The sequence below is a fragment of the Podarcis vaucheri genome (genome assembly GCF_965113315.1).
Source record: "Podarcis vaucheri genome assembly, chromosome: 7".
Classification (NCBI taxonomy): domain Eukaryota; kingdom Metazoa; phylum Chordata; class Lepidosauria; order Squamata; family Lacertidae; genus Podarcis; species Podarcis vaucheri.
The window spans coordinates 32,550,045-32,575,074 of NC_138765.1; the positions used below are offsets into that span (position 1 = coordinate 32,550,045).

General features: G+C 46.0%; 1 protein-coding gene across 1 annotated transcript; it reads left to right on the plus strand.

Moving 5' to 3' along the window:
• The first annotated feature begins 1,150 nt into the window (after positions 1–1,150).
• On the plus strand, positions 1,151–23,259 carry LOC309536631 (uncharacterized protein). Its single transcript, XM_082230770.1, has 15 exons — positions 1,151–1,640; positions 3,901–4,049; positions 5,802–5,962; positions 7,213–7,372; positions 10,452–10,622; positions 12,687–12,778; positions 13,063–13,220; positions 13,836–13,939; positions 15,815–16,039; positions 16,727–16,812; positions 18,196–18,332; positions 19,211–19,300; positions 20,006–20,214; positions 21,050–21,256; positions 22,591–23,259. The coding sequence occupies exons 2-15, from the start codon at positions 3,903–3,905 to the stop codon at positions 22,876–22,878; spliced, it is 2,235 nt and encodes a 744-aa protein (XP_082086896.1). The 5' UTR covers positions 1,151–1,640; positions 3,901–3,902; the 3' UTR covers positions 22,879–23,259.
• Positions 23,260–25,030: the final 1,771 nt, after the last annotated feature.

The following is a 25,030-nucleotide window of genomic DNA, read 5'->3' on the forward strand; positions in this document are numbered from 1 at the left end:
TAGCGGGCCCAAGACATTTTACTCCCTAATACAGAACGGAAGCTGGAACCCCAAGCTCGCCCAAGCTAAGGTGCCTAGCACCACAACTGGCCATGTTATTTTGGCACTTGAGGCAGGAAATCCCACAAGCACCTCTTCATTGGAGTAAAAATAAAACAATAATATATTTAAAAACTATTAGCTGCCCTTTACGACACCCAAAATCTGCTGCTTGAGGTGGCTGCCTCACTAATGTGTGTAATGCTGGAGCTAGCCATGCCTCTTGATCTCCATGACTGAAATGATATGCATACATGTCTCAACTCTTCCTTTGAAAAAAATGTTCTATGTGACCATTTCACCTGAAAAAGAATCTTGTGTAACACAGAAACTTGCATTCTGTGGCCTCATTTCTGTTATATATGTAAAATATATTTTGTGTGGAAAAAAATACTAGTAAGAGCCTGGATATGACTTTGTGAACATCAGTTGATTCTATGAAATTAATGATTTCCTCACCCCTGTGAATTTCCCCTCTCAGGTGTTGATTTGCAAATGGATAATTGAGATCAGGTTTCTTGTTTTGTTCTTGAAACTCAGGGCCCCTCCAGACTTGTGGTTTATTGTGGAACATGTCCTGCACATTAACAGTGCACTAGTGGTGCCTTTATTTTGCTCGTTTGGTGATGCTTTCCCCAAACAGCCATTGTTGCTGCCTGGAGATGTTATAGCCAAGCAGAAATTAACCTAAACATTTGTCCTATAAAAACTTACAGGACTTCATCAGGAAGTTATTGGACATGCACTGATTGGAAACAAAGCAGCGGGGCCACCCCTTTGCCTGCCCAAATAGTATTGAAAGTGGGATCACATGTGACACTACCTGATAGCATCACAAGCCGAAACCGTCACACATGTGCAATGAAAACGACGTCTGGATGGGCCCTCATTGGATTTCGGCAAACCAGATTTTTAAAAATTTCGGCATTAAAAATTTTGATGCCAACGATGTCGTGGGACCATCCCACACACACCGACAAAAAAAACCTCAAAGCCTTGCTGGCACGAGGAGCACCCGGCGAAAGCTGGCCAGGTGCTCGCGCGTTCCCAAGAGCCAGTGCATGAGAAACGCGCGCCCTCCGATGGACAGCCGACGGCTACAGGCTGGAGCAGCAGCCCGCGGCACGGAGGGAGGCTGCAAAAGGAGGGAACGGAGAAGTTTTCCCGTTGCAGCTTGCACCGCTTGGGAACAAGTCCTGCAGCCTCCTGAACTACACACCCGGGCCCACAAAGACGCTTCCCGCAGTTCCGCTTGGTCTTTCAGAGACACGGGAAGGGGAGGCCCGGATCCAGTGGCGCCCTTCCAAAAGACCGGAGGGGGGCACAGCCAGGGCAGGATAGGAGCAGGCTGCACCCCACCCTCGGGTTGCGTAGGCTGAAGGAAGCCGCCTGAGCCTGATAAGCGTTTTGCAATCTGCCTGCTGAGAAAAACGGCGCGGGCGGAGGATCTGTCCCCAGATGCGTCTGCACGCCTAGATTTCGGCTTCCAGGGAGAAAGGGGGGCGGAGAGGGCTAGGCGGCGCAGCGGGTGCTTTTACCAGCGCGATCTTGTTTGCCTTTACTTGGAAGAGGGTCCTCCTCGGATTAAGCGGGGTTTACAGGTAAGCGAGTGGGCCAAGGGCTTTTTAAGATACCCCCCAACCCAATAATTATTGCTTTAAGCCTTAACGAGTGTAATGAAATACCGGTATATCTTACAGCCTTTTCTTTTTGACATATGCGGTGATAGTTCGCCACAAGGGACTTGTTGTACAGGGAGTTGTTTTGAGCTAAAACAGCCTGTGCATTAGAGGCGACGCTCAGAGCAACCTTGATCTAGGGCCAGGGACACAGGGTGGTTTGAAGTTTCCTTAGTCAAGATTTGTCTACTCCTTTTCCGCTGTAGAGTTTGAATGATTCCACTGGAAGTTGCCTTTGTGCAAAAAGAACAACTCCTTGAACTGTCACGTGATAGGACCATCAAAGATTTTAAAAATTTGGAAATGAGGTTTCTCAAATTTTGGCTTTATGCTACCAAAATTTCTCAGTTGGTGCATTACCACTGAGTAACCTTTGCTTGCCAATGAAGAAATTTCTGTGCTGCTGCCATTTGGTAGTATATATTTTTGCAAAACAGGTTTTTCAGCACTGACTCTTATGAAAATGACTCTGAGACAACCATCAAACTGTGTTGATGTACCTGTTGGCAAAATGCAAACTCCACCGTCCCACTGGTTCTTGCATAAATGAACTTCATTGTGAATGAAACTATTAAAATAGTTTATTACATCTAACACTGATTAGTGTAACCATATGCTTTTAGAAATACAATCAGATGGTTGGTGTTCTTACAGTCCCATGAACAAAATTGTGTAAATTTGTTAACTACTATAAATATCTCAACAAATTCCACATGAATTTAAGTGAATTTTTGCATGGATGTCTCAAGTAACAATTATAATATAGGCAAATTTGCAGTTAAAATGCATAAAACCGATGGCTGATGAAGACCTTTGGTCATGTGACAATAAACCAATAGGTCACTATACCAAAAAAAGATTGGGAACCACTGGCATATAAGAGTGCAGCCTTCATCTCTTGAGTTTGGGCAGAGTAGGGTTACTGCTCTCCAGAGGACTTTTTTTACTGCTTTTTCTGGGGGAAATGTGCCATTTTTAGGCAGATGAAGGTGATAGAGTACATGGAATTGGCAGAAATGACTGGCAGAATCCGAGATCAGGGAGAAGAGGCGGTGGAAGAAGAATGGAAGAAATACTGTAAAATTAATGAATGTTAAAGGGATGTTGGATTGAAAACAAGCGGTATTGGTAAAAAGATTAACAAGAATATGTAAATATGGATTGATAATGGTGGAAAATATATATTTATAATAGGTTAAGATGCTGAGTAAGGACAAACGACAGAGGGTAAGGACTTGCTGAATTAAATATCTGAACTGGAATACAAAAAGGGAGGTGTGAGGAGGTCAGGAAACTAGTAAATGAAGTATAAGATATGAAATTATTGATTTTTTTTCTTTATTTTTTTTCTTCTTGTTAACTGTTTTCTATTTTCTATTTTCATGTGTTTTGTTTTTGTATTTTTGTAGTTCTTTTTTACTTTATTAGGGTCAATCTTAGTTCTTAAAATTTCAATAAATATTACTTAAAAAAAGAGAAAGAAATGTGCCATTTTTAGAAATGTCTTGGTTTCAGAGAATGTAATCTGTAAAATATGAGCACAGAGCAAGTCACATTTTGTAACTGGAATGACTTCAATGCTGATGACATCTAAAATCAAGATGGTGTGTGGGCACACTCATCTGAGAAGTTTTTTAATTAACGAGTTAATACATTTATTGGCACACACCAGGGGTGCTCCAACATGCTCCAACATGGAGGGGTGCTCCATGGATGCTTTCAGAGCCACACCCAGAGCACAAGGAATGTGCTCTCCCCTGTTGCAGATTGGGGGGATGTGTCCAAGGTGAGTACCTTGTACCTGGATTCTGCCAGTCTGAGACAGAGGCAAGGGAGCACAGCAGGGATGGGGAACGTGATACCCTCTAGATTTGCCCCGCCAAACTCAAGTCTTCCCTTAGCTGTCAGTTTCCTCGTCCTTAGTTTCAGTTTTGCCCTTGTAGAATTCAGCAGGGAGAAGGATGGAGACAAAACAAGACTTAGTTGGCTGCACTTGCCATTGGCTCTGCTGCCACCTACTGTTGGGTTCCCAGCATTCCACCCTACCAGTCCCAGTGGGCACTCACCACCATTTTGTGTTCTCATCCACGATGCCATTCAAGGAAAAGGGGTCCTTCTTTGGAGGGTGTGATTGTTGTCCTTGGTGGTGCTCATATTTGTTTCCTCTCTCCTGTACCGAAAGCGATGGCCTTTCTCCACATCATCGTCCTATTGCTGGTGGCTGGGCTGTGCATGGGCCAGGACTTCCCCTTCAGGGACCCCACATTGCCTTGGGAGGAGCGGCTGGACGACCTGGTTAACAGGCTGACATTGGATGAGATGATACTGCAGGTACAAGAAACACTTTTTGACCATTTGACAGAGGTGGCAGGGCAGAACAGGTGTGGAGAGGCCTGGCAAAGGGCATCAAAGCTGCAGGAAGGGAGGAGGGCTGGTTTGGAATTATAAGGAACATCAGACTCCTGCTGGATGGATCAAGGGACCATTGAGTCCTGCATCTTCCTTCTCATAATGGCCAACAGATGCTTCCAGGAAGTCCATAAGCCGGTATTTAAGGCACTAGCTCTACCCTCCTACAGCACACAATGGACACTGTGGTCTAAACCACTGAGCCTAGGGCTTGCCAGTCAGAAGGTCGGCAGTTCAAATCCCGCAACGTGGTGAGCTCCCGTTGTTTGGTCCCTGCTTCTGCCAACCTAGCGGTTTGAAAGCACATCAAAGTGCAAGTAGATAAATAGGTACCGCTCCGGCGGGAAGGTAAACGGCGTTTCCGTGCGCTGCTCTGGTTCTCCAGAAGCGGCTTAGTCATGCTGGCCACATGACCCGGAAAAACTGTCTGCGGACAAACGTCAGCTCCCTCAGCCAGTAAAGTGAGATCCCAGAGTCCCAGAGATCCCAGAGTCGTCCATGACTGGACCTTAAGGTCAAGGGTACCTTTACCTTTTTACCTGCAGCACACACAATAACTAGGATTTAGTTGTGTACTCTCTTAGAACATGGAGGTTCTTCTTAGATCTCATGGCCAATTGCAATGAAATAGAAAGCCTGGATAGCTCAGCTGGCTAGAATGTGCTGCTGATAATGCTCAGGTTGCAGGTTCAATCCCTGTATGAGACAGTTGCATATACCAGCATTGCAAAGGGTTGGACTAGATGATCCTCAGGGTACCTTCCAACTCTACAATCCAACGTGATAGAAATCTATAAAACTATGCATAGTGTGGAGCAAATGGGTAGATAAAAAGGTTTTCCTCCTTCTCTCTTAACACAGACAAAAGGAAGTACTTCTTCACACAACACATAACTATGAAACTCGCTCCCACAAGGTGTAGTGATTAATGGCCAACGACTTGTATGACTTTTAAAAAGGGTTGCACAAATTCACAGAGAATAGGGCTATCAGTGGCTCCTTAACCATGTTGGAGTTCTGAATGCTAGTTGCTGGAAACCACAGGAGGAAAGAGTGCTGTTGCACTCAGGTCCTGCTTGTGGGTTTCCCAGAGGCTCTTCTTATCGGCCACATCCCCTGGCAGGCAGACCCATTATGTAATTGGTGGGATGTAGTAAGGCATGTAATCCTTAATCCAATGGAATGGGCCCTTCAGCTCCTCTGCACTCCACATTTTTATGGAAGGGCCACATTTGGCCCCAGGACCTGAGGTTTCCTACCCTTGCGATGCATCTTTACTTGAGAGTAAGTCTAATTGGATTCAGTTGGACTTACTTCTGAGTAAACATGCATGGGAGTGGGCTGTAAATGTTGCAAGCCTCGTTAATTAATTTGGAATAACAACCGCCTTATGATTGCCTTAGCATAGACAGAATAGATTCCCTGCTTCTCTCACAAGTGTGGGTTGAAAGGAGGGAGGAAAATCTACCACTTTTTAGAAGTATTTAGAAGTATTTAATATGCACTCAGTGGTCTAGTGGGAGTTGCCATCCCAATGCACAAAGGAATCAGCCCTTTGGGATTCCCTGAGCTGTAAGCTTAGTGCCACCTCATTGCAAAACAAAGACCGGGTACGGAAGAGTTCTGAGGGGCTGCCTCATCTGCTGACTGGTGCTGTGGCTTGTTCACCCACAGATGGCAAGAGGAGGGGCAAAGGGCAACAACCCAGCGCCGGCCATTAAACGACTGGGCATTGGGCCCTACAGCTGGAACACGGAGTGCCTGCGTGGAGACGTTGGGGCCCCAGGATGGGCAACTGCTTTCCCCCAGGCCCTGGGCTTGGCTGCCTCCTTCAGGTATGGCTGCTGTTGAAAGGTGGGTCTTGGCTGTGGCTTCTCCTAGGTTCCCCTTGATTCCCTTTCAACCTATTCTACTAGTGCCCCGTTTTGGCCCCAACAGAGTTGCTGGGACTCTGTCCCCTGGGAGGGCCCACTAGGGCTTTGCCAAGGTCCTGCCTTGTTGAGTGCCAGACAACCATGAGCCACCATTTTACATTTCCCAGTGTGATTTGTAGGAACTTACCCCATTATACTGATGAAATTAGGCAAGCACCTTTCTGGCATTGTTTCTATCACCTCATAAAAATGTTTTTGTTTTTCCAAGCCCACTCAGATTTCCAAAGCTAACGTGCATTTTAACCTGTGATTTTCTTTTGCGATCCTTTATATTTTTAACAATTGATCTTATTGATATTTGGAATTACTTTTAGATCAGCTTGTTTTTTAACTTTTGACTTTCCTAGATCATTTTAATGTATTTTTAAATGTTTTCTGTAAACTGCTTAGAGGTTTTGACATCTGAGCGGTAGAGAAATGTTTATTTTATTTTAAAAAATAAAATAAAATAAAAATCACTCTCTGAGGGATTTTTTTTTTTTAAATTTAAAATGGCAGTTGCCTAGCATGTGGAGGGGCCCCTTGAGTGCAGGAAGGGACCCTAGAAAAAGTAACATACCAAGGGTTCCTTCAGCCCTGGAGCCAGTCCTGGCCTCGTTTTCCATTTCAGCTGCCTGAAAATTACAGTTCTAATTATTAGAAATGGTTGCTGATTTAAGAGAAGCAATTCTGCTTGGTTGCCAGCTGTCTCCCGCCCCCCCCCCCCCGAAGTAAGGTTCCTGAATGACACAAAGGCCTGTCAAATGGCAACCTGGCTTCCATTTCTGTCAGTTGCAAGAGGCAGCGTCATTTTTTCCAGAGAACTGAAGTTTATTTGAAAGAGGAATCGCTTCTTGAGATGTGTGCACACATTCCCTCGTCACCTCTAGTAAACGGGTTTTGTATAATTTCAAAAGCCATGTGTATCAGAGGCTGAAGAAGGAATAAAGAAATACGTGTGCCTCTTGAAAACCAGATTCAACCCTCTGAAAAAAATATTTTCTAGCCTCACTGAAGTAGTCAATCTATTCCAAGTCTCCTGAAGTGCCTCAGCCCAGACATAGGTTTACCCCACCCCCATCCCAGCCTCTGCCTTCAGCTTCAATAACAACTTGCTAGATCAAAATGTCCTTTTTGACTTCCTCTCCACTGCTGCTTCTCTTTGCTGACAGCCCTGAGCTCATCTACCGCGTGGCCAATGCCACGGCCACTGAGGTCCGTGCCAAACACAACTACTTCATCTCCGTTGGTAACTATGACGACCACACTGGCCTGAGCTGCTTCAGCCCCATGTTAAACATTATGAGGCACCCACTGTGGGGCAGAAACCAGGTATGAATGGTTTAGGAAATGGGGACTCCACAGGTGGGAGGATACAGAGGGATGGGTAGACCTGTTCATTTCAGTTTCTCATTTTCTGCTCTTAAGTTCAATGCTCCACATTTCCACATTTGTGATTTCCCTTCTAAAAAGTCCTCACAGTAATTCATCAACATTTTAGTGTGGATTTATCCTAATACGAGCATTTTTGCAAAGCAACTTTCCCCAGCACAATGCCTTTTTTGTATGCTGTTTTCACAAATACAAGCATTTCTATGCACACTTTACACTAATATGTGCATGTTTGAACACATTTCTTAGCTGGAAAAACTGCACTTCAAAATTCAGGAAAGAACAAATTTCAAAGGATGGTTGTGTTTCAGTTCTTTTCTTGTTTCAGAAAGTGCAAATTAAGTAGGACTGTCTTTAAATGAAAACTGAATCTCATTTATTCCCCATCCATAGTGGTTCCTAAAGTGGGCAATAAGAGCCAAATACGGATTATTGGGGAACACATGACCTGTTTCTGGTCAAAGGTGTTACTCCTATTACCAAGCTTGGAGTATTGGGATGGCTATTTTTTCTTAGATATTTTCATATTCTATTTATTATTTACTTAATTTTGTAAGAATAAAAATGCAGGAATATGAAAAAACATGAGAAAATATGAGGAAAATGCTGCTTGTTTTAAAATATTTTACCAAAATATTCCAGTACCATCAGGTACAGTGGTACCTCGGGTTAAGTACTTAATTCGTTCCGGAGGTCCGTATTTAACCTGAAACTGTTCTTAACCTGAAGCACCACTTTAGCTAATGGGGCCTCCCGCTGCCGCTGCGCCGCCGGAGCACGATTTCTGTTCTCATCCTGAAGCAAAGTTCTTAATCTGAAGCACTATTTCTGGGTTAGCAGAGTCTGTAACCTGAAGCGTATGTAACCCGAGGTACCACTGTATATGAAAAATGTAAATCTGACAAACAAAAGGGTTTTGTAACAGAAATCTCTCGATTCAAATCCGAGATAGTAAACTCTAAAAGAAAAACCCTCTCCAAAGCATACTGACTCCTCCTTGACTGGGAAGTCAAGGAGGAGGAGGTCACTGCAGCCATGGTTAGGTGGTCACAGGACTTTGGGTATTCAATAACCATTCCACAGTGGGGAAATTTGTGGAAGAATAATTGGAAATTCACAAACTGTTATACTCTAAAAGAAAACTTCCTATAAATGCAACACCGATGGTATCTAACACCTTGGGAATTGTCAAAGATGTACAAAAATGACCCCAGTAATTGCTGGAAGTGTGGAGATAAATCAGGCACTTTCTACCATATGTGGTGGCTATGCAAAAAAATCCAGGCATTTTGGAATGGTATCCACTTAGAAATACAAAAAATAATAAAGACTTCCTTTAAGAGAAAACCAGAAGCTTACCTCCTGGGGATCAAGGATTTGGATATCCCACAAAAAATGAAGAGTACCGTATTTTTCGCCCTATAGGACGCACTTTTCCCCCTCCAAAAATGAAAGGGAAATGTGTGTGCGTTTTTTGGGGCGAATGCAGGCTTTCGCTTCAGGAAGCTCTCCATAAGCCTTGGGAGCCTGTGGGAGTTCCCGTCAGGCTCCCTAGGCTTGCGGATAGCAGCCTGCATCTCGAAGCCTTCGGTTCCCTGACCTGGTTTGGAGGCTGGCGGCGGGGAGAAGCGCGCTTCTCCCTGCCGCCAGCCCCACCAGCTCAGGGGACAGCGGGGAGGCGGAACGCCGCCATCCCGCTGTTCCCCGACCTGGTTTGGGCTTCAGGCAGATATCCGCAAGGCATGGGAGTCCGGCAGGAAGTCACGCCGGTCTCCCAAGGCTTGCGGAGAGCTGCCTGTTCAGGGGGCTGGGGTCAGGGGAAGCTCCGAATTCCCCCCCAGCCCTGCGCCTGGGGGGGGAATAATTCCCCCCCTTTATTTCCCCCCCCCCAAAAAAAAACTAGGTGCGTCCTATGGGGCGAAAAATACAGTATATTTTTATATGCTACAGTGGCAGCAAGAGTCCTTATCGCTACAAAGTGGAAGAGTGGTGAAATCCCTTCTGTTCATGAATGGATCCAAAAGTTAACGGATTATGCAGAGTTAGATAGTTTATCAGAAAAAATAAAGAACAAACCAAAACAGGAATCATCTCAAAATTGGAAGTCTTTAAAGTTTATTTGAAAAACAATTACAGTAGTTTAAATTCTGTTGCAGCATTTGAATAACTTTAGTAGTAGATTTAAGAAAGATCTGAAACCTTAGATAAATCAATAATTAGTTAATCAGTTAATTTAAGACAAAAACGTGTATGGGCAACAAAAAATTAATAATTGAAATAAGGAATGGGCTGGAGGTTGGGTCTATAGTCCAAGGAACAGTTTTTGGTTTATTGATTTGTAATTAATATTGTCCTTATCATGGTTTGTTTTGTATTTCTTGTCTTGTTTTTTTTCTTTTTTGGTGTATCAATAAAAAATATTTTTTAAAAAAACCAAAATTCATGTACAGTGGTACCTCGGGTTACAGACTCCACTAACCCGGAAGCAGTACCTCGAGTTAAGAACTTTACCTCAGGATGAGAACAGAAATCATGCGGCGGCAACGTGGCAGCAGCAGGAGGCCCTGTTAGCTAAAGTGATACCTCAGATTAAGAACGGTTGCAGGTTAAGAACGGACCTCCGGAATGAATTACGTTCGTAACCAGAGGTACCATTGTACTGCTTAAAATATAGACACCAAACTATGTACGGTTCAAAAACAATATAGCAAAAATAAAATACAAACTAAATAGAACATCCTAAATCAGTAATACAATACACTAACTGGGTCACACCGCAGGAGAAACTTGTGTAAGTAAAGAGGTCTAAATAAGTGGCTAAGATGTAATGCTGTTGGCATTTATCTAATTTCCAAAGGGAGGGAATGACTGTGGCTCTCTCACCAGAAGTACTAGACAGCAGGTTCCTTTGTGGTGATGAAAGGTGTGGACACCAGGAACTGAGAGAAGGGGGAGGAAGAGGGACGTGTCACAGAGAACGGGCATGACCTAAGTCTCTGTCTGTCTGTTTATTCTTCAGGAGACTTACGGAGAGGATCCATTCTTGACCAGGGAGCTGGGTGTGGCTTTTGTGACAGGGCTGCAGGGTGACCACCCCCGCTATATCAAGGCCAGCGCTGGCTGCAAGCACTTTTCCGTCCATGGGGGCCCCGAGAACATCCCTGAGCCCCGTTATTCCTTCGATGCCAAGGTCAGTATGACTGGCAGGTTGGGAGCTGGGAGGTGGCAAGGGCTGAATGGAGGAGGTTTCCTTGTCCTGTGTGCTGGCTCATTCCCTCCCTCTCCCTGCCTCCGCCATCATCATTATCATTTATTTGTATGCCGCCTTTCCATAGTAAACTATGCTCAAGGCAGCTCACAACACGAAGAAAGTTACATACAGTGGGCCTGCCACTGATGCACAATTTGTTTTTACGATTGTAGCCTTAGGCTCAGGGCTGAAAAATAAATAAATGGAGTGAGGGGAAACCCGCTACAGAGTTTGTAGAGCTCTGCGCCTTGTTTTGCAGCCTCTGGGAAGGATGTGTGAGGCTTCCAGGACCCTCGTACAACCTTCCCAAAGGCCGGTGAGTGAGGCAGAGGGCAAGGCCCACTCTGGACAGATAAGGGTGGGGAGGTTCGGGGGGGGGGGGTTCCTGCCTTTGCACATGGACCCCGGAACAGAACCCTCACATAAGTGGTGGGCTCACTCAACTCACTAAGTTACAAGTTATAACAAAATTGAGATAATCAATTGATTAATGAAAGCATCTCATTAAGAAATACAGTGGTGTCCCGCAAGATGAATGCCTCGCAAGACGAAAAACTCGCTAGACGAAAGGGTTTTGCGGTTTTTGAGCTGCTTCACAAGACGAATTTCTCTATGGGCTTGCTTCGCAAGACGAAAACGTCTTGCAAATTTGTTTCCTTTTTCTTAACACCGTTAATACAGTTGCGACTTGACTTCGAGGAGCAACTCATAGAACGCGGTGTGGTATCCTTTTTTGAGGTTTTTGAAGACTTTGGTGATTTTTGAAGCTTTTCCAAAACTTTTCCGACACTGTGCTTCGCAAGACGAAAAAATTCGCTAGACGAAAAAACTCGCGGAACAAATTAATTTCGTCTTGCGAGGCACCACTGTATCCAATTCAGTTAAGCTTTTAATTCATAATAAGAGTCATAATAAGAATAATAAGAATTCATAATAAGAATCATAGAATTGGAAGGGACCACAAGGGTCATCTAGTCCAACACCCTGCAATGCAGAAATATTTTGCCCAACGTGGAGCTCAAACCCACGGCCCTTAGTTTAAGAGCCTCATATACAAAAACTTGAATCACAAAAGCAGCAAAAATAATGCACCACTGAAATTAAATATTGGCTCCAAAATCTTGAATCCCCTAAACCTCCCTTCCAAACTATTGCTGCTTTGTGAGTGGGATTCAATCACATACCACATACACTGGGAGAGCGGTGGACTCGTAATCTGGTGAAATGGGTTCGCGTCTCCGCTCCTCCACATGCAGCTGCTGGGTGACCTTGGGCTAGTCACACTTCTCTGAAGTCTCTCAGCCCCACTCACCTCACAGAGTGTTTGTTGTGGGGGAGGAAGGGAAAGGAGAATGTTAGCCGCTTTGAGATTAATTAGGGTAGTGATAAAGCGGGATATCAAATCCAAACTCTTTTTCTTCTACCAGCAAATTTGGGTTGTGCAATAGAAGTTGATTTGGTCTCTTGCACAACAAACAGCAGTGGGGTCTGTTCCCCCACTGCTGCTCCTGAGCCCCATAGAATCATAGAGTTGGAAGAGACCACAAGGGCCATCGAGTCCAACCCCCTGCCAAGCAGGAAACACAATCAGAGCACTCCTGACATATGGTTGTCAAGCCTCTGCTTAAAGACCTCCAAAGAAGGAGACTCCACCACACTCCTTGGCAGCAAATTCCACTGTCAAACAGCTCTTACTATCCCCCTCTGCTGGCGGGCAAGGCTATGTGTTACATGCAGATTGCTCTGCACTCCCTAAATTATCCTGCTGCCTTCTGATACAGTAAAGGGTGTTGTTGTGTTGCCAGTGTTCAACTAAGATTCAGCAGCCAGTCTTGTTGACTTCTCTACACAGAATGGGGAGAAAGACGCCATCTTGTTCTTTGCTTCAGGCGGCAAAATGTCTCGGGCTAACCCTATTTCTAGGTGTCCTGGAATTTTGCCAACAATGCTTGGGGTGGCGGTGGTGGTATGCCAGGAGGGAATGATATCTGTGCTCTGTACCAGGTGGAGGAGCGTGACTGGCGCATGACCTTCCTGCCTCAGTTTGAGGCCTGCGTACGGGCTGGAACTTTCAGCTTCATGTGCAGCTATAACAGGTATGTCTGGGTTCTCTCCCTAACTTTCGGATGGCAATGGGACATTAGGCTTCAATCCTGATCCCAGTTAACCTGAGAGTGAGCCCCCATTAAATTCAGTAGGATGTTCTTCTGAGTAGACATTGTTAGGCTTGTGGCCCCCAAGGTTTCTCCCAACTGAATGTGGCTGGAAAAGTTTCCCACCCCTGTGCTAAAATTACGTGGTTCGTCATTAGAGCAGGGGGCATACCAACAATGTTTGCAACGCTTTTGAGCCTGATAGCTTTCTTTCTCGCCTGTGCCAGGATTAATGGAATCCCCGCCTGCGCTAACAAGAACCTACTAACAGACATCCTGCGTGGAGAATGGGGCTTCCAGGGCTATGTGGTGAGCGATGAGGGAGCTGTGGAACTGTTATGGCTTGGTCACAACTATACCCACAGCTTACTGGAGTCTGCCATAGGTGAGCACTACCCAGCATTGACGTCCGGCTCTCAGCCCAGAGTGGGAATCTCCCCATAATGAGGACGGGGTGAGAAATTAGATCCAGTTTGCACTTTAATGAGAACATAACCCATTTTGTAGGTCTTGGACCAATAACATGAATCAAAACACAATTATCTTTCAGAACCCACAGTTGTCTTAATTTTGCAACGCAGTTCTCCAATCAGACAGTTGGCATCTGTCTGTCTTGGGAGCCAATGAAGGAGTATTGTGTACGAAAAGGATTATATATGGGGAATGTGTGGATAAAAGTCTATATATTAGTGAAAATAACATACACAGAAATGCATTATATCAGGACGTGGCTTGCAAAATGGTGTACGCTACTCAAAGCTGCATACCAGAATGGGTATATCTTATTAGTAATTAGAAACTTTAGTCTGAATGTAGAGCACAAAGCAATCTATTATGTATTACCGTGATTAATATTTTTGTCCCATTCTTCTGCTTGTAACGCATCCAGAGGTGCTTATGTTTAAAAAAGATACAATGCAGTTAAGTTCAGCTGAGGAAAAGTTGTGTCTCTGAACTCTTGGACTATAATGATCCCAATTCTCTACCTCTCCTGCTGCAGCTTCTGTGAATGCCGGATGCAACCTGGAAGTTTCATACGGGATGGTGAACAATTCTTTCACATTTATAGGCCAGGCTGTTGCCAAAGGCAACATCTCCTTGGAAGTAAGTGGTTCCACCCAAGGGGAACAAGGAGTGGGAAAAGGTGGGTCATTGGATGCAGTTATTAGTGACCATCCAATTGCAGCTCATGCATGCCAAAATGTGAAATCATCCTATTTCCTAAAGAATATCCTACAGATATAGACAATGGCGCCTGAGGAGCATATTCCCTGTGTGAACATTTTAGTTATTTAGTTAAGATATTTAAATATTGTGTCTCCAAGTAATTTCCATAAAAGTAATACAAAATACAAAACAGATTAAAACATCGGAAAATAGAAAAATTAGAACATTATCCATAGTGCCTCCCCAAAAGACTCTTACCTCTTGCTCCAGAGAGATCTGGTGCTTGCTGGATGTTTTAGACTAAGCTCCCATCAGCCCCATTCAACCATCCCTTATTTGGCGGGAAAGTCCCTTATCCCAGCACTGTGTCCCACTGCTGTCCCTTATTGATGCTGTCCCTTAAATTTCCCGGCTTTCAAAGGAAGCAGCTCCTCTCCCTCCCTGCCTGCCGGCCAGGGAGGAGGAAGGCTCCAGCTGTGTTGCTCACCCAATAAGGAGTCTAAGAAAGACTGGGGGGTGGAGCTTGCATGCCTTGTGCCGATCAAATCGGCCGCATTGCCTGGCGACTCGCCTTTGCTCAGTGCTTCCCAGCGGAGAGGTGACGGTGGTTTTCCTTGCTGCATCCCCTTTGCCGGGTTGCTGCGCTGTGGGAACCACCGCTTGAGGCTTCGTTTGGCTGTTGGCTGGGCTTTCTGCCTTTGGCTCAGAGGGGCTCAGAAGTTGAACATACCTGTGCTCGGAAAATCCCTTATTTTGGCTGCTGATCCCTTATTTTTGAGGCTGCTGGTCCCTTATTTTCAAATCTGTAAGTTGACAGCTATGGCCCCAGCCAGCATGGCCAATGGTTAGGGATGATGGGAGTTGTATCCCTAAACACCTGGAGGGCACAAGCTTGGCTGTTCCAGAGAGCAGTATTGACACCAGCAGGTTCAAATTTTGGGAAATAGGTTTCCTGACAGTACAAGGTGTTCAATAGTGGGACAGTGTGTTAGAAGGGAGTGGACTTCTGTTATTAATAGTTTGTTTTTTTTAAAGCAGAAGCTGTATGACTACCTTTTAGGGATGCTGTTAAAAGGGTGTTGCTATAGATGCCCTTTGAGATCCCTACAACATTTTTAGCAGTCTGTGGTTTGAGGCTTTTCCTCCCCTTATACACATTCTGCTTCTGTTCCGCTCCTAACTCTGAGACCAATACATAACAAAGAGGAAATGATAGTAAATAATAATGTTAATACAATACATGATATAGCTACTAATATTTCCTCTGTCCCTGATCTCAGTAGTATTTGAAGCAGAGAATATAGCCACACCAAAAAGATAGCTCTAACATACTAATTCACCAATCAGTTTCTTTAATTAACTTGTAAAATACAATCCTAGCAACTGTCTTCGCAGCAGGATTTATTTGTGTATTTTATTAATAGCCTCAATCAAATGTTCCTTTGCAGTAATCTGAAATAAATCCATCTGGTCCATTTACTTACTATATTTGATGTTTTCTAATGGCTTGGTTTTCCTCAGTATTTTGCTTCTCTCCATGTGTAATTGCTGTAGGCTTAAAACCTTTTGGGATCTTAAGAGCTGTGTATGTTTCTATAATATTCTACAAGCTCTTCAGTTATATATGACATTGCGGAAGGGGAGGTGAGTGAGGCTTGGCTGACACGGTTTCACGGGAAAGGTGGGGAGGTTCTCCACCTTTCCCTAGAAGTCTGTGGGAGTGAAGATCTTTCACCCATCTCCATCCTTCCATTACACTGCTGCTTCACTAGCCAGCTCTGTGCCTCCCCTCCCTCCTACTATCTCCTGCAGACGATCAGAGCCAGTGTCCGCCCACTTTTCCGCACCCGCTTGCGCCTGGGTGAGTTTGACCCGCCAACCATGAACCCCTACAATGCCCTGGGACTGGAGGACGTGCAGACGGAGACCCACCACCAGCTGGCTCTTGAAGCTGCCATTCAGTCCTTTGTCCTGCTAAAAAACCAGCGTGGGATCCTACCTCTTAAGGCCCCAGATGTGTTGAGGAAGAACTTTGCAGTAAGTGTTCACCATGGAGGGGTGTGATGGGGAGGGCATCTCATCCCTTGCTCATTCTCCAGAGTTGCATCACCTCTGGCAACACTGGAACAGGGCAGACTGCAACAGAGAAACTAAATGCAGAACTCAGTATTGAAAGATTAAACGATTAATTTACTGCATTCTGTCCTTTGCATGCATTAAAGTTTCTGTTTCAAACCCTTCCATCTCTAGCTGAAGGGTGGAGAGAGACACTTGTCCCAAGTCCTTGAGGAATTGCTGCCAGTCCTGTGCTCGGTGGACCTGAGTGCAACTGCACTGTCCCCACTTGTGATTTCCAGCAATTGGCTGGAATGGCAGTGACCATTTTCTGTTTTTCACATTAGGTCTCAACTGCTACATGTTGAGACACAACAAGTGCCCACTATTTGCACATTCTATTCCAGCACTTTCCCAGCTGGATAAAGGGGTGTTTTCCATGAGTGTCTACCTTGTGTGGTCTTAGTTCAGTTTTAAATCCATTTGCGCTCTCTCTCTCTCTCTCTCTCTCTCTGTGTGTGTTTGTGTGTTTAATTATCTTCAATGTACATCACCTTGAAACTGTTGCTTGGAATGTGATGAATAACTTAATAATGTTGCATGGCCCCTGGTCCTCCCACTCTCTGAATCATCTGAATCCCATTGTGGCCCCTAATTTCTTCTTGGCAGGTGGTTGGACCCTTTGCCGACAACCCTAGGGTTCTCTTTGGGAACTACGCTCCAGTCCCAGAGCCTCAGTACATCTATACACCCAGGTAAGTCCTGAAGAAACCTCTCCTCCCTCCTGATCCATCCTTGGAAGGCATTCCTGGTAGGATGCTGGACCAGCTGTATCTTCATTTAAATTGAATCTACACCCTAGAGTTGGCCTTACTTTTTGCATGCAGAGTAGGGCCATCTTTGCCAGACAGATTCTGCAACAGACAAGAAATTACGAGAGTTTTCAAAAGGGACTGAAGTCCTTCAGGCCGAGGACATGCTGGGTGCCAGACCCATAACTGCCCTTTAAGTAGGGCTGTCTCATACACACATCCTTGTTTGATGCAAGGTTGGCTCCCTCGGCCAATAAAGCAAGATGAGCGCTGCAACCCCAGAACCGTCCGCGACTGGGCCTAACGGTCAGGGGTCCCTTTACCTTTACCAAGGATAGAATAGTTGCTGTTCCAGAGCTCAGAATGGCTCATTGCATTTCCCATCCTTGAGGTTCTGACTTGCTTAGTTTTGCCAGTAGAATCACATCATGTGCATTTCAGAGTCAGAACCTCTCTCTGGAAATGAGAATAAGATCATAACCGTTCATACATTTGTTTTTTCATAACTATCTGGACTTCCTCGCATCTCCCTTTCCTGCGTTCTTGAGAAAAAAATTATGAACAGCAATTTATTACCTTATTTCAATTCTTATTTTCTAATTCTCATATTATGCCTCAAACTTTGGGTATTTTTATCAAATGCTTAGCTGCTTGGTCTGATCTTATTCTTATTCTATGTCTATGTTTTCGTCTGTTTATGTTTTCTTTGTTTACTACTTTTTGGTGACGGTATTTTATATGTCTGGTGATTTTCTTTTGTTAAAAAAGAACCTCTCTCTGGAAATGAAGCTTTGAGCATTCCTACACCCAGCACTCTGCTTTCCCCCTCCCACACCGGGCACTTATTTTCCATTTTCAATCACTTCCCTCTTCTACCTTTGCTTCAAAACAAAAAAACCCAACCCTTAGTGTCAAGGCCAGCTCTTGGAAGCCAAACACTCTATTGAAAAGAAGCAAATACACTCTCATCAATGCAGTGAATTGTAGCCACAGGATTTGGATGTGCATGGTCCAAAAGTCCAAGAAGCCACTGCCACCCCGGGATGCCAGACACAGCCCACCACCCTGTATGGTGCCCTGCTGGGTCTCCATAACCCAGCTGGCTTCTGTTGCCTACTCAGGGCAGTAAATACATGGTGAGGTGTATGTGTGCGTGTAAGGTTGGATGGGGTTAAGTTCCAGGCAGATCCCACTATGTGGCTGGTTTGGTTTTGCAGTCCATGGGTCATGCAGGCCAAATCCAGATATTTTTTGGCAGGGAACAAATACATTTCCAGTGTTTGTCCTTAAGAAACTCAGAGATGTTCTCATCTCCACCTGGTGCAGGAGGGGCCTGGCAACAATTGCGGCGAATGTCACCTTTGCCGCCGGATGTACCTTTCCCACGTGCAGCACCTATATGCCAGCCCAAGTGAAGGCTGCGGTAGAAGCAGCAGACATCGTGGTTGTGTGCCTGGGTACAGGTAAGCCCCACATCTGGTGAAGAAAAAGGGTAAGAACAGCACCATGCTTTTCCCTACGGTGCAACGTTCACTTCACATATTAAGTAGTGAGACCCAGGAGACCATCTGCTTGCTTGCAGCACTGCAGGCACTGATTCTTTAATTTTAATTCTCTGTATCACAGGGTGAGAAATCCATGTGCATTTTTATATACATACAAATGCATCCATGTCCACACACCTTGTGGTTATTTTCCTCTGTGCAGTCAAGTACATATAAAGCCCCTTCCATGCCTTAGTCAGTAAAGAGGCCTCCCCAAATTCAAGGACTGCATGGATTGCGCTGCTCCTGACCTCACACAACTTCCTTGGCCCAACCTCTGTCGGCATCTGCAAAAGGAAACCTTTTTGCAATGGACCTATTTGCAAGATGACAACCTGTGCAATTGGAGTTGAATGGCAGGAAAAGCCGTGTGCATAGAGGTCTATGTGCAGGCATGTGCAGGCTTCTCTATGTGTGCACAGTGCACAGACATGGGTGGGTGGGATTCTGGGGAAACTTCAGCCAGCGGCAGGGCCAGCCTTATGGGTTCACAATCATTGGTTCTCATGGAACTCCCTTGAGGCGACAGCAGGGAGCACAGATGTTATGGTCAGTGGTGATGGGAGCTGTGGTCCACCAGCATGCAGACCTCAAGCCACTCCCATCAGTGGAGCCTGGCTTCTCAGTAAGACTGATGGACATCTTCTTTTGCTTTTGGAGAGTGGTACTTTGCCATTTCTCAAACTTTTGGAAAGGAGATTTTCAGAGAGGAGCCTCCTTGGTTTGTTTAGGATGAGGACAAGAGGGAAGGGAGTGGGTGGGCTCTTTTAACATGCCTTCTAAATCCCTCTGCCCAGGAATGGATCTGGAGACAGAAACCAAAGACCGGAAGGACTTAGCCTTGCCTGGCCACCAGCTGGAACTCCTTCAGGATGCTGTGGCCTGGGGTAAGCTTGATGTTTTTGCCCCGGGGGAGACTACATGAGGAAGGGGGATGCCAAAGGCACTTGGTTGCACCAAACACTATAGAAGGTGGGGCCTGCAGGTAACCCACAGCAAGCAGCCAATCTAAACTCTTCTGTGGCTCATGGGCAGTTGTGAAATTGAGGTGTTTGGTGATGGTGGTGGGGCTCCCTTGGCAACTGTTTAGATTTACCCTTAGGAAGCTGCCAATGTTGAGTCAGGCATTGGTCCATCTAGCTCAGGGTTGTCCACATCAAGGGCTGCATTCCTTCTGGGATAATCAGTTGGGGGCCACATGCTGTCAGTGGACAGGGTCAAAGGCATCAGTGGGTGAGGCCCAGAGCCAAATGAGGACAGGGCATGCCCCATTTGCATCTCTCTACCTGCTGCCTTCTTCTCTCCTTCTTCTTTCCCAACCAGCAGGCTCTGGGGTAGGGAGGAATTGCTCTCACCAGAGATCTCAACTGATAACTTGCAGAAGTCTTTTGAAAGTAGGCCGTATGTTCCCCGAGAGCTATTGACACTCACTGCTGGCTGCTCCCAGAGAGCTTCCTGGCTGAATAAGGATTTGAACCTTGGACTTGAAGTTCCACGCTCTCCAGAGTGTTGGGTTATGGCTCATTAATGAGTGTTTGCATGCATGGCATTGATTTGGCCTGTTTATTAATTGCTTAGGGCTTTGATTTCAGCTGCTGGACGTCCAGTGATTCTGCTGCTGTTCAACGCAGGCCCGCTTGACGTGAGCTGGGCCAAGGCACAGGACAGTGTGGGAGTGATCTTAGCCTGTTTCTACCCAGCTCAGGCTACTGGCCTGGCTCTTGCCAAGGTGTTGGTGGGAGCTAAAGGGGCAAATCCTGCTGGCCGACTCCCTGCTACGTGGCCTGCAGGCATGCACCAGGTAAGACTAGGATGCCCAGAAATTTGTAGGTAAGACAATCCCTGCCCCCACAGACTTTCAGTTTAACAGACATGAGATATAAGAAAAAAGGGGTGGAGAGGGAGGAGGAGGAAAGCAAGGTCAGGCACCAGTTCTTAAAGCAGGAATGGGGGTTTGGCTCCATGGGCTAGATCCATATCAGTATTAGCCAAGTATTATGACATCACATGATAGACAGGTGGGTTGTCCCACTCACCTGTCAAAATCCCTTGTGGGGTTCCCACCCTCCCACCAGCCAGCTGGTTTGTGGGTCCTTGGGAACCACAGCACAAGGGGCCTTGCTCAACATTTTGGGAACCACAGTGCACTGGGATGGCAAAGCACTTTTTTGTCCCGTCCTGTGGAGAAAGGAAAGAAGCCTGCATTTTATAGGCTTTATTTGCCATGCACCTGTACCCTGAGCAAAATTTAACCCTCATTTGTCAGCCTACAAGTGGGTTTACATTCTGCTGCATTGGCTGCAGGTGTGTATTCCTTCCTGGCATCCAATGAAATATGGGCATGTTTTAAGGGTGTACGTGAACCTGAGCCTTGCAAGCAGGAACTGAGCAGGAAAAGCAAATAGCATTGTGGATTTTGGAGGACATGTTAGCTAAGACCCTTTACAGGCACCATGGGAATTACTGGCAAGCACACTGGTGTCCACAGGTGCCGCACTGGTGACTCCTGAGCTAAGATATACTCCTTGCTATTGGTTGTACCTTGTGCATTTCCCACCATGTGCCTCCTCATTCAGACTGGCTTGGCCCATGGGCTTCTTCCCATCCTGTTCACTCATTTGTGGCCGTTACCACAGGTTCCACCAATGGAGAATTACACGATGGTTGGACGGACATATCGCTACTATGGGGACGAGGCTCCGCTGTACCCCTTTGGCTATGGGCTCTCGTTTACCACCTTCCAATACAGCGACCTGGTGCTAGGTGCCAATGTCGTGCCCATTTGTGGTAACCTCAGCATCTCTGCAGTAGTGAAGAACATGGGCTCCAGGGATGGTGAAGAGGTGAGACAACATGTGTGTATTTGCCCACAAACTGGGATAGCAGGGAGAAGAGGGAGGAATTCAACCACTGCCATAGCGCTATGGCAATCATTCCATCAGTGCAAGCTTTTTCAGATGGAAAAAACCCCCCTCCCCTCCGTTTGGAACAATCCACCCTCTCCTCCTCCTGCTGTTCTGGGGGTTCTCCTGATGTGCCCGAAGCCAATTTTCGGGTGGGGGAGGAAAGCCATACCATGCTAATGTATGTATTTCTGCTTAACGGGACTAGGTAGTTGAATTCCTCCCAAATATATATATATAATTGATTTTCATGAGAAAACAATACAACAACAATATAGAAGTTAACAGAAGAGCAAGCAGTTGAAAAGCTTTTGAGGATACCTAAAGCAGAAGACTTTAGAGTCCAAATGACAGAGGATAGAGGCCACTTCAGCCAGTGTTCCACCATCTCAGGAAGGCAGACAAATGATGGAGACCTTGTATATGCCCTTTAACGTATTCCAGAAGTGAGCTCCAAGTAGCAGAAAAGTCAAATGGTTTTGCCTTTGGGCAGTTTTATGCTGAAAGTCAATTTTTCTGCAAGTGGAATATGCAAAAGTCTCTGAAGCCATTGCTCAAACGTTTAGCTGACTGCCAGCTTCCAGGTTTTTGCAATTTCTCGGTGAGCAGACAGTAACAGGAAATATATTAATGCGGTATGCCCCCATGCATCATTGCCATCTATCCTGCCCAATATTTTAATGGGGAGCTTGAACCAATGATATCTAGGGCTAAGCATAGAAAATGGAATCTACATCCATTTAAAAAAGCAAGTTTCTAGCCCTTACGGCTGTGAAGATATGGTTGAAGTGTGTGAAATTCCTGCTGTGATCTTGGAAGCCAGGGAGATTTCTGAGCATGAGCCTGAAATTGGTTCCTGTTCCCTGCCCCAAGTGCACTTGCAGCTCCTTACTGAACAGCAGGAGCCAGGAAGCGCCTTCAGCCACTTTGGCTTGATGAGATTGGGATGGATCTTCTGAGGTCAGTGTTGCTCTTCCTTACAATAAGCAGAAGTAGAATAAACCATGCAAGAGAATCTATGTCAAAATGCATCATTTTATATAGGCCATGTATTTCAGATCTGGAACTAGTGGGTGAGGTTTGGAGAAGAGGGTGTTTTGGTGTCCTTGTCTCAGGGTAGATGGGACATTATCCCCATGCATCTGCCTTTTGTAGTTTGCAGTTCAGGCTACTTCCAAACAGTGCTGCTGCCTCCACCACCAACACATGCAGGGGTGAAAACTCCTAGAAGAGCCTTGGGGTTTTCTCCTCCTAACAGTTCCTTCCTTCTGCAGGTGGTACAGCTCTACCTCCGCTGGGGAGGGGCATCCGTGCCAGTGCCACGCTGGCAGCTGGTTGGCTTCCACCGTGTTCCAGTGCCTGTGGGACGTGCCGTGAAAGTACCCTTCCAGTTAGACTTCAGCCAGAGAGCCATCTGGGCTGGGGAGTGGCGCCTGGAGCCTGGCACTTTCACCCTTTTTGTTGGGGGGCAGCAGCCCTTCCAAGAAACCCGGGCCCCTTCTAACACCCTGCAAGCTGATTTTACAGTCTCGGGGAAGGCCAGCCGCACCATCCAATGCTAGTCATCGGAACTGATAAGGGAGGAGGCCCCTGAAAGGCAAAAGGGCATCTCACTGTCAGGCCATGTATATATGAGATGGGTTTCTGCATTAAGTAAAATGTGCAGGAGGAGGGAGAGACTGTGAGGCCCTATGAACTGTGGGAGAGGGTAATATCCCTCTGGATATACGCCAGCCTTGTTTTTGTGGCCTGGGCGGCAAGAACTGTTTTCGGTGGAGCACTGGTGAGGCTGGGGCTGATCTGGAGAAGAAGGTTCTGGGATAACAGAAGGTTGTTCTCTGAAAGGATGATTACAGTTTGCTTTTTAAAGTCATTGATCATGTCTTCAGCTAGCTTTGCTAAAACTGAATAAGCAATAAAGGGCTCAAATAGCAGCAAGCGGAGGATGCTTGAAAGATCCTTGTTTTGGTCTGATCTCATGTGTCACAGGCACCTGGAGGTGGGGTTTGGGGCACTTACATCCATTGGAACTGGTAGGGCAGAAAGCAGGAAAGCCAGCAGTTTTTCTTCTTTGGCGATCACTCATAGCCGAGTAAGATTGTTTTCCATGAACATGGTCTTAGCGGTGTGTCCGTAAGTGACTGTGGAGGCCAATTCTGGATCCACACATCCTTCCACAGTGGGGACATAGGTTTCTGAGCAGGAGTTGATCATGGTGAGGGTTTGCCAAATGTGCCTTTCTTTTAGCTTGTTTCTCCCTTTTGTCTTGAGTTTGAGTGTCTTCCAGAGCTAGTTATGGGCAGAGCCAGGTAATTCTAGTTTTGTCCCCATCCTCCTCCTTGCTGAGTTCTGCAAGGGCAACAGACTAAGGAGGAGGAAGCTGACAGGCAGTGCCAACCCTTGAGCTGGGTGCAGGTAAGAAGAGAGGCAAGTGGGGGCTGGCTGTGGGCAGACTGTGGGGCAATGCCCCTTTCACCCTAACTGAGCAGCCTCCATTGAGAGGTGGGCCATGTCTCTGCTTTTAGTCTCCCTAGGGAACTGTCCCCCTCCCTCTCTCCTTATCACTCAGCATGCGGATACTCAGCATCCTCATCCAGCCACAACCCCCAGGATTCTTTTGTTGAAGCCATGGCAGTTAAAACAGTGTAAAAAAGTTATCCCCCCATAAATTGACTGTTGCACATATGAGGCTGTCCGTATATGATGCCAGGCCACAGGTCTCGCTGGGGAGCATCAATTCTCAGTCTCTGTTACCTGAGATCCTTTAAGCTGGAGGCAGGGGAGGTTGAACCTGGAATCATCAGCATAGAAAGCAGATGCTCTGCCAATGAGCTATGGTGGCTCTTCCCTTCTGCCAGGCATCTGTTTAAAAATGGTGTGCGTCAGAGCACAGTTGACCTGTACCATGCCACTTCTTGTTTTCTTAGTTCTTCTCTCAACCATCAGCGCTTTGCTAATTTTGTCCAAGGTAATCAAGAGCTTTTGGGTTGGGGCTCATAGCAGTCCCCACTTCTCCGCTTTCTCTTCCACTGTGAAATATCATTGCAATGTGACCGTGAGTCCACCAGGTGGAGGCTTTGCACATGTTTCCACCACCTTCCCACTCATCATGAGGTTATGAGGCTAGCTAGCTGCTCTGCTTTCTGGAGGACCACGTGGCGTATGTTTGTCTAGGAACAATCCTCATCCCTACAATGTCTATGGCCAGTTTCCATCTTCATCTACAAATTCCTTTTGCCTCTGGAGTTCACAGCTGGGAAAGGTGGGAGGCTAAGGGCTCCCCCAGACTAGTGGGTTTCTTTCTTTCTTTCTTTCTTTCTTTCTTTCTTTCTTTCTTTCTTTCTTTTTTGCAGGTGTCATGGATGCAATAGTAGTGGTGGATTTACACTGGACCACCCACACATCATTCAGCTTTATTTGTTGTTCTGCGATACTTCCCCAATGTTACTACGTTATTGCTGTTTGGAGGGGTACTCTTCACTACAGTGCAACAAGTGGACAGCACACATACCCTGAACATTTGCAGGATGCAGTGATGAGGAAAGAAGCAATATAACTGGCCCAAAACTTTTGTAGGCGCAAACCGTATTGAAAGTGGGAATTGTGTATAACTGCCCAGATACCATCCTGAGTACATATCATGCAAGCATGCACAATAAAAGGTTTGGCCAGAGGGGCTTTAATTTTACCTATGCAAGATGGACCAGATTTGGC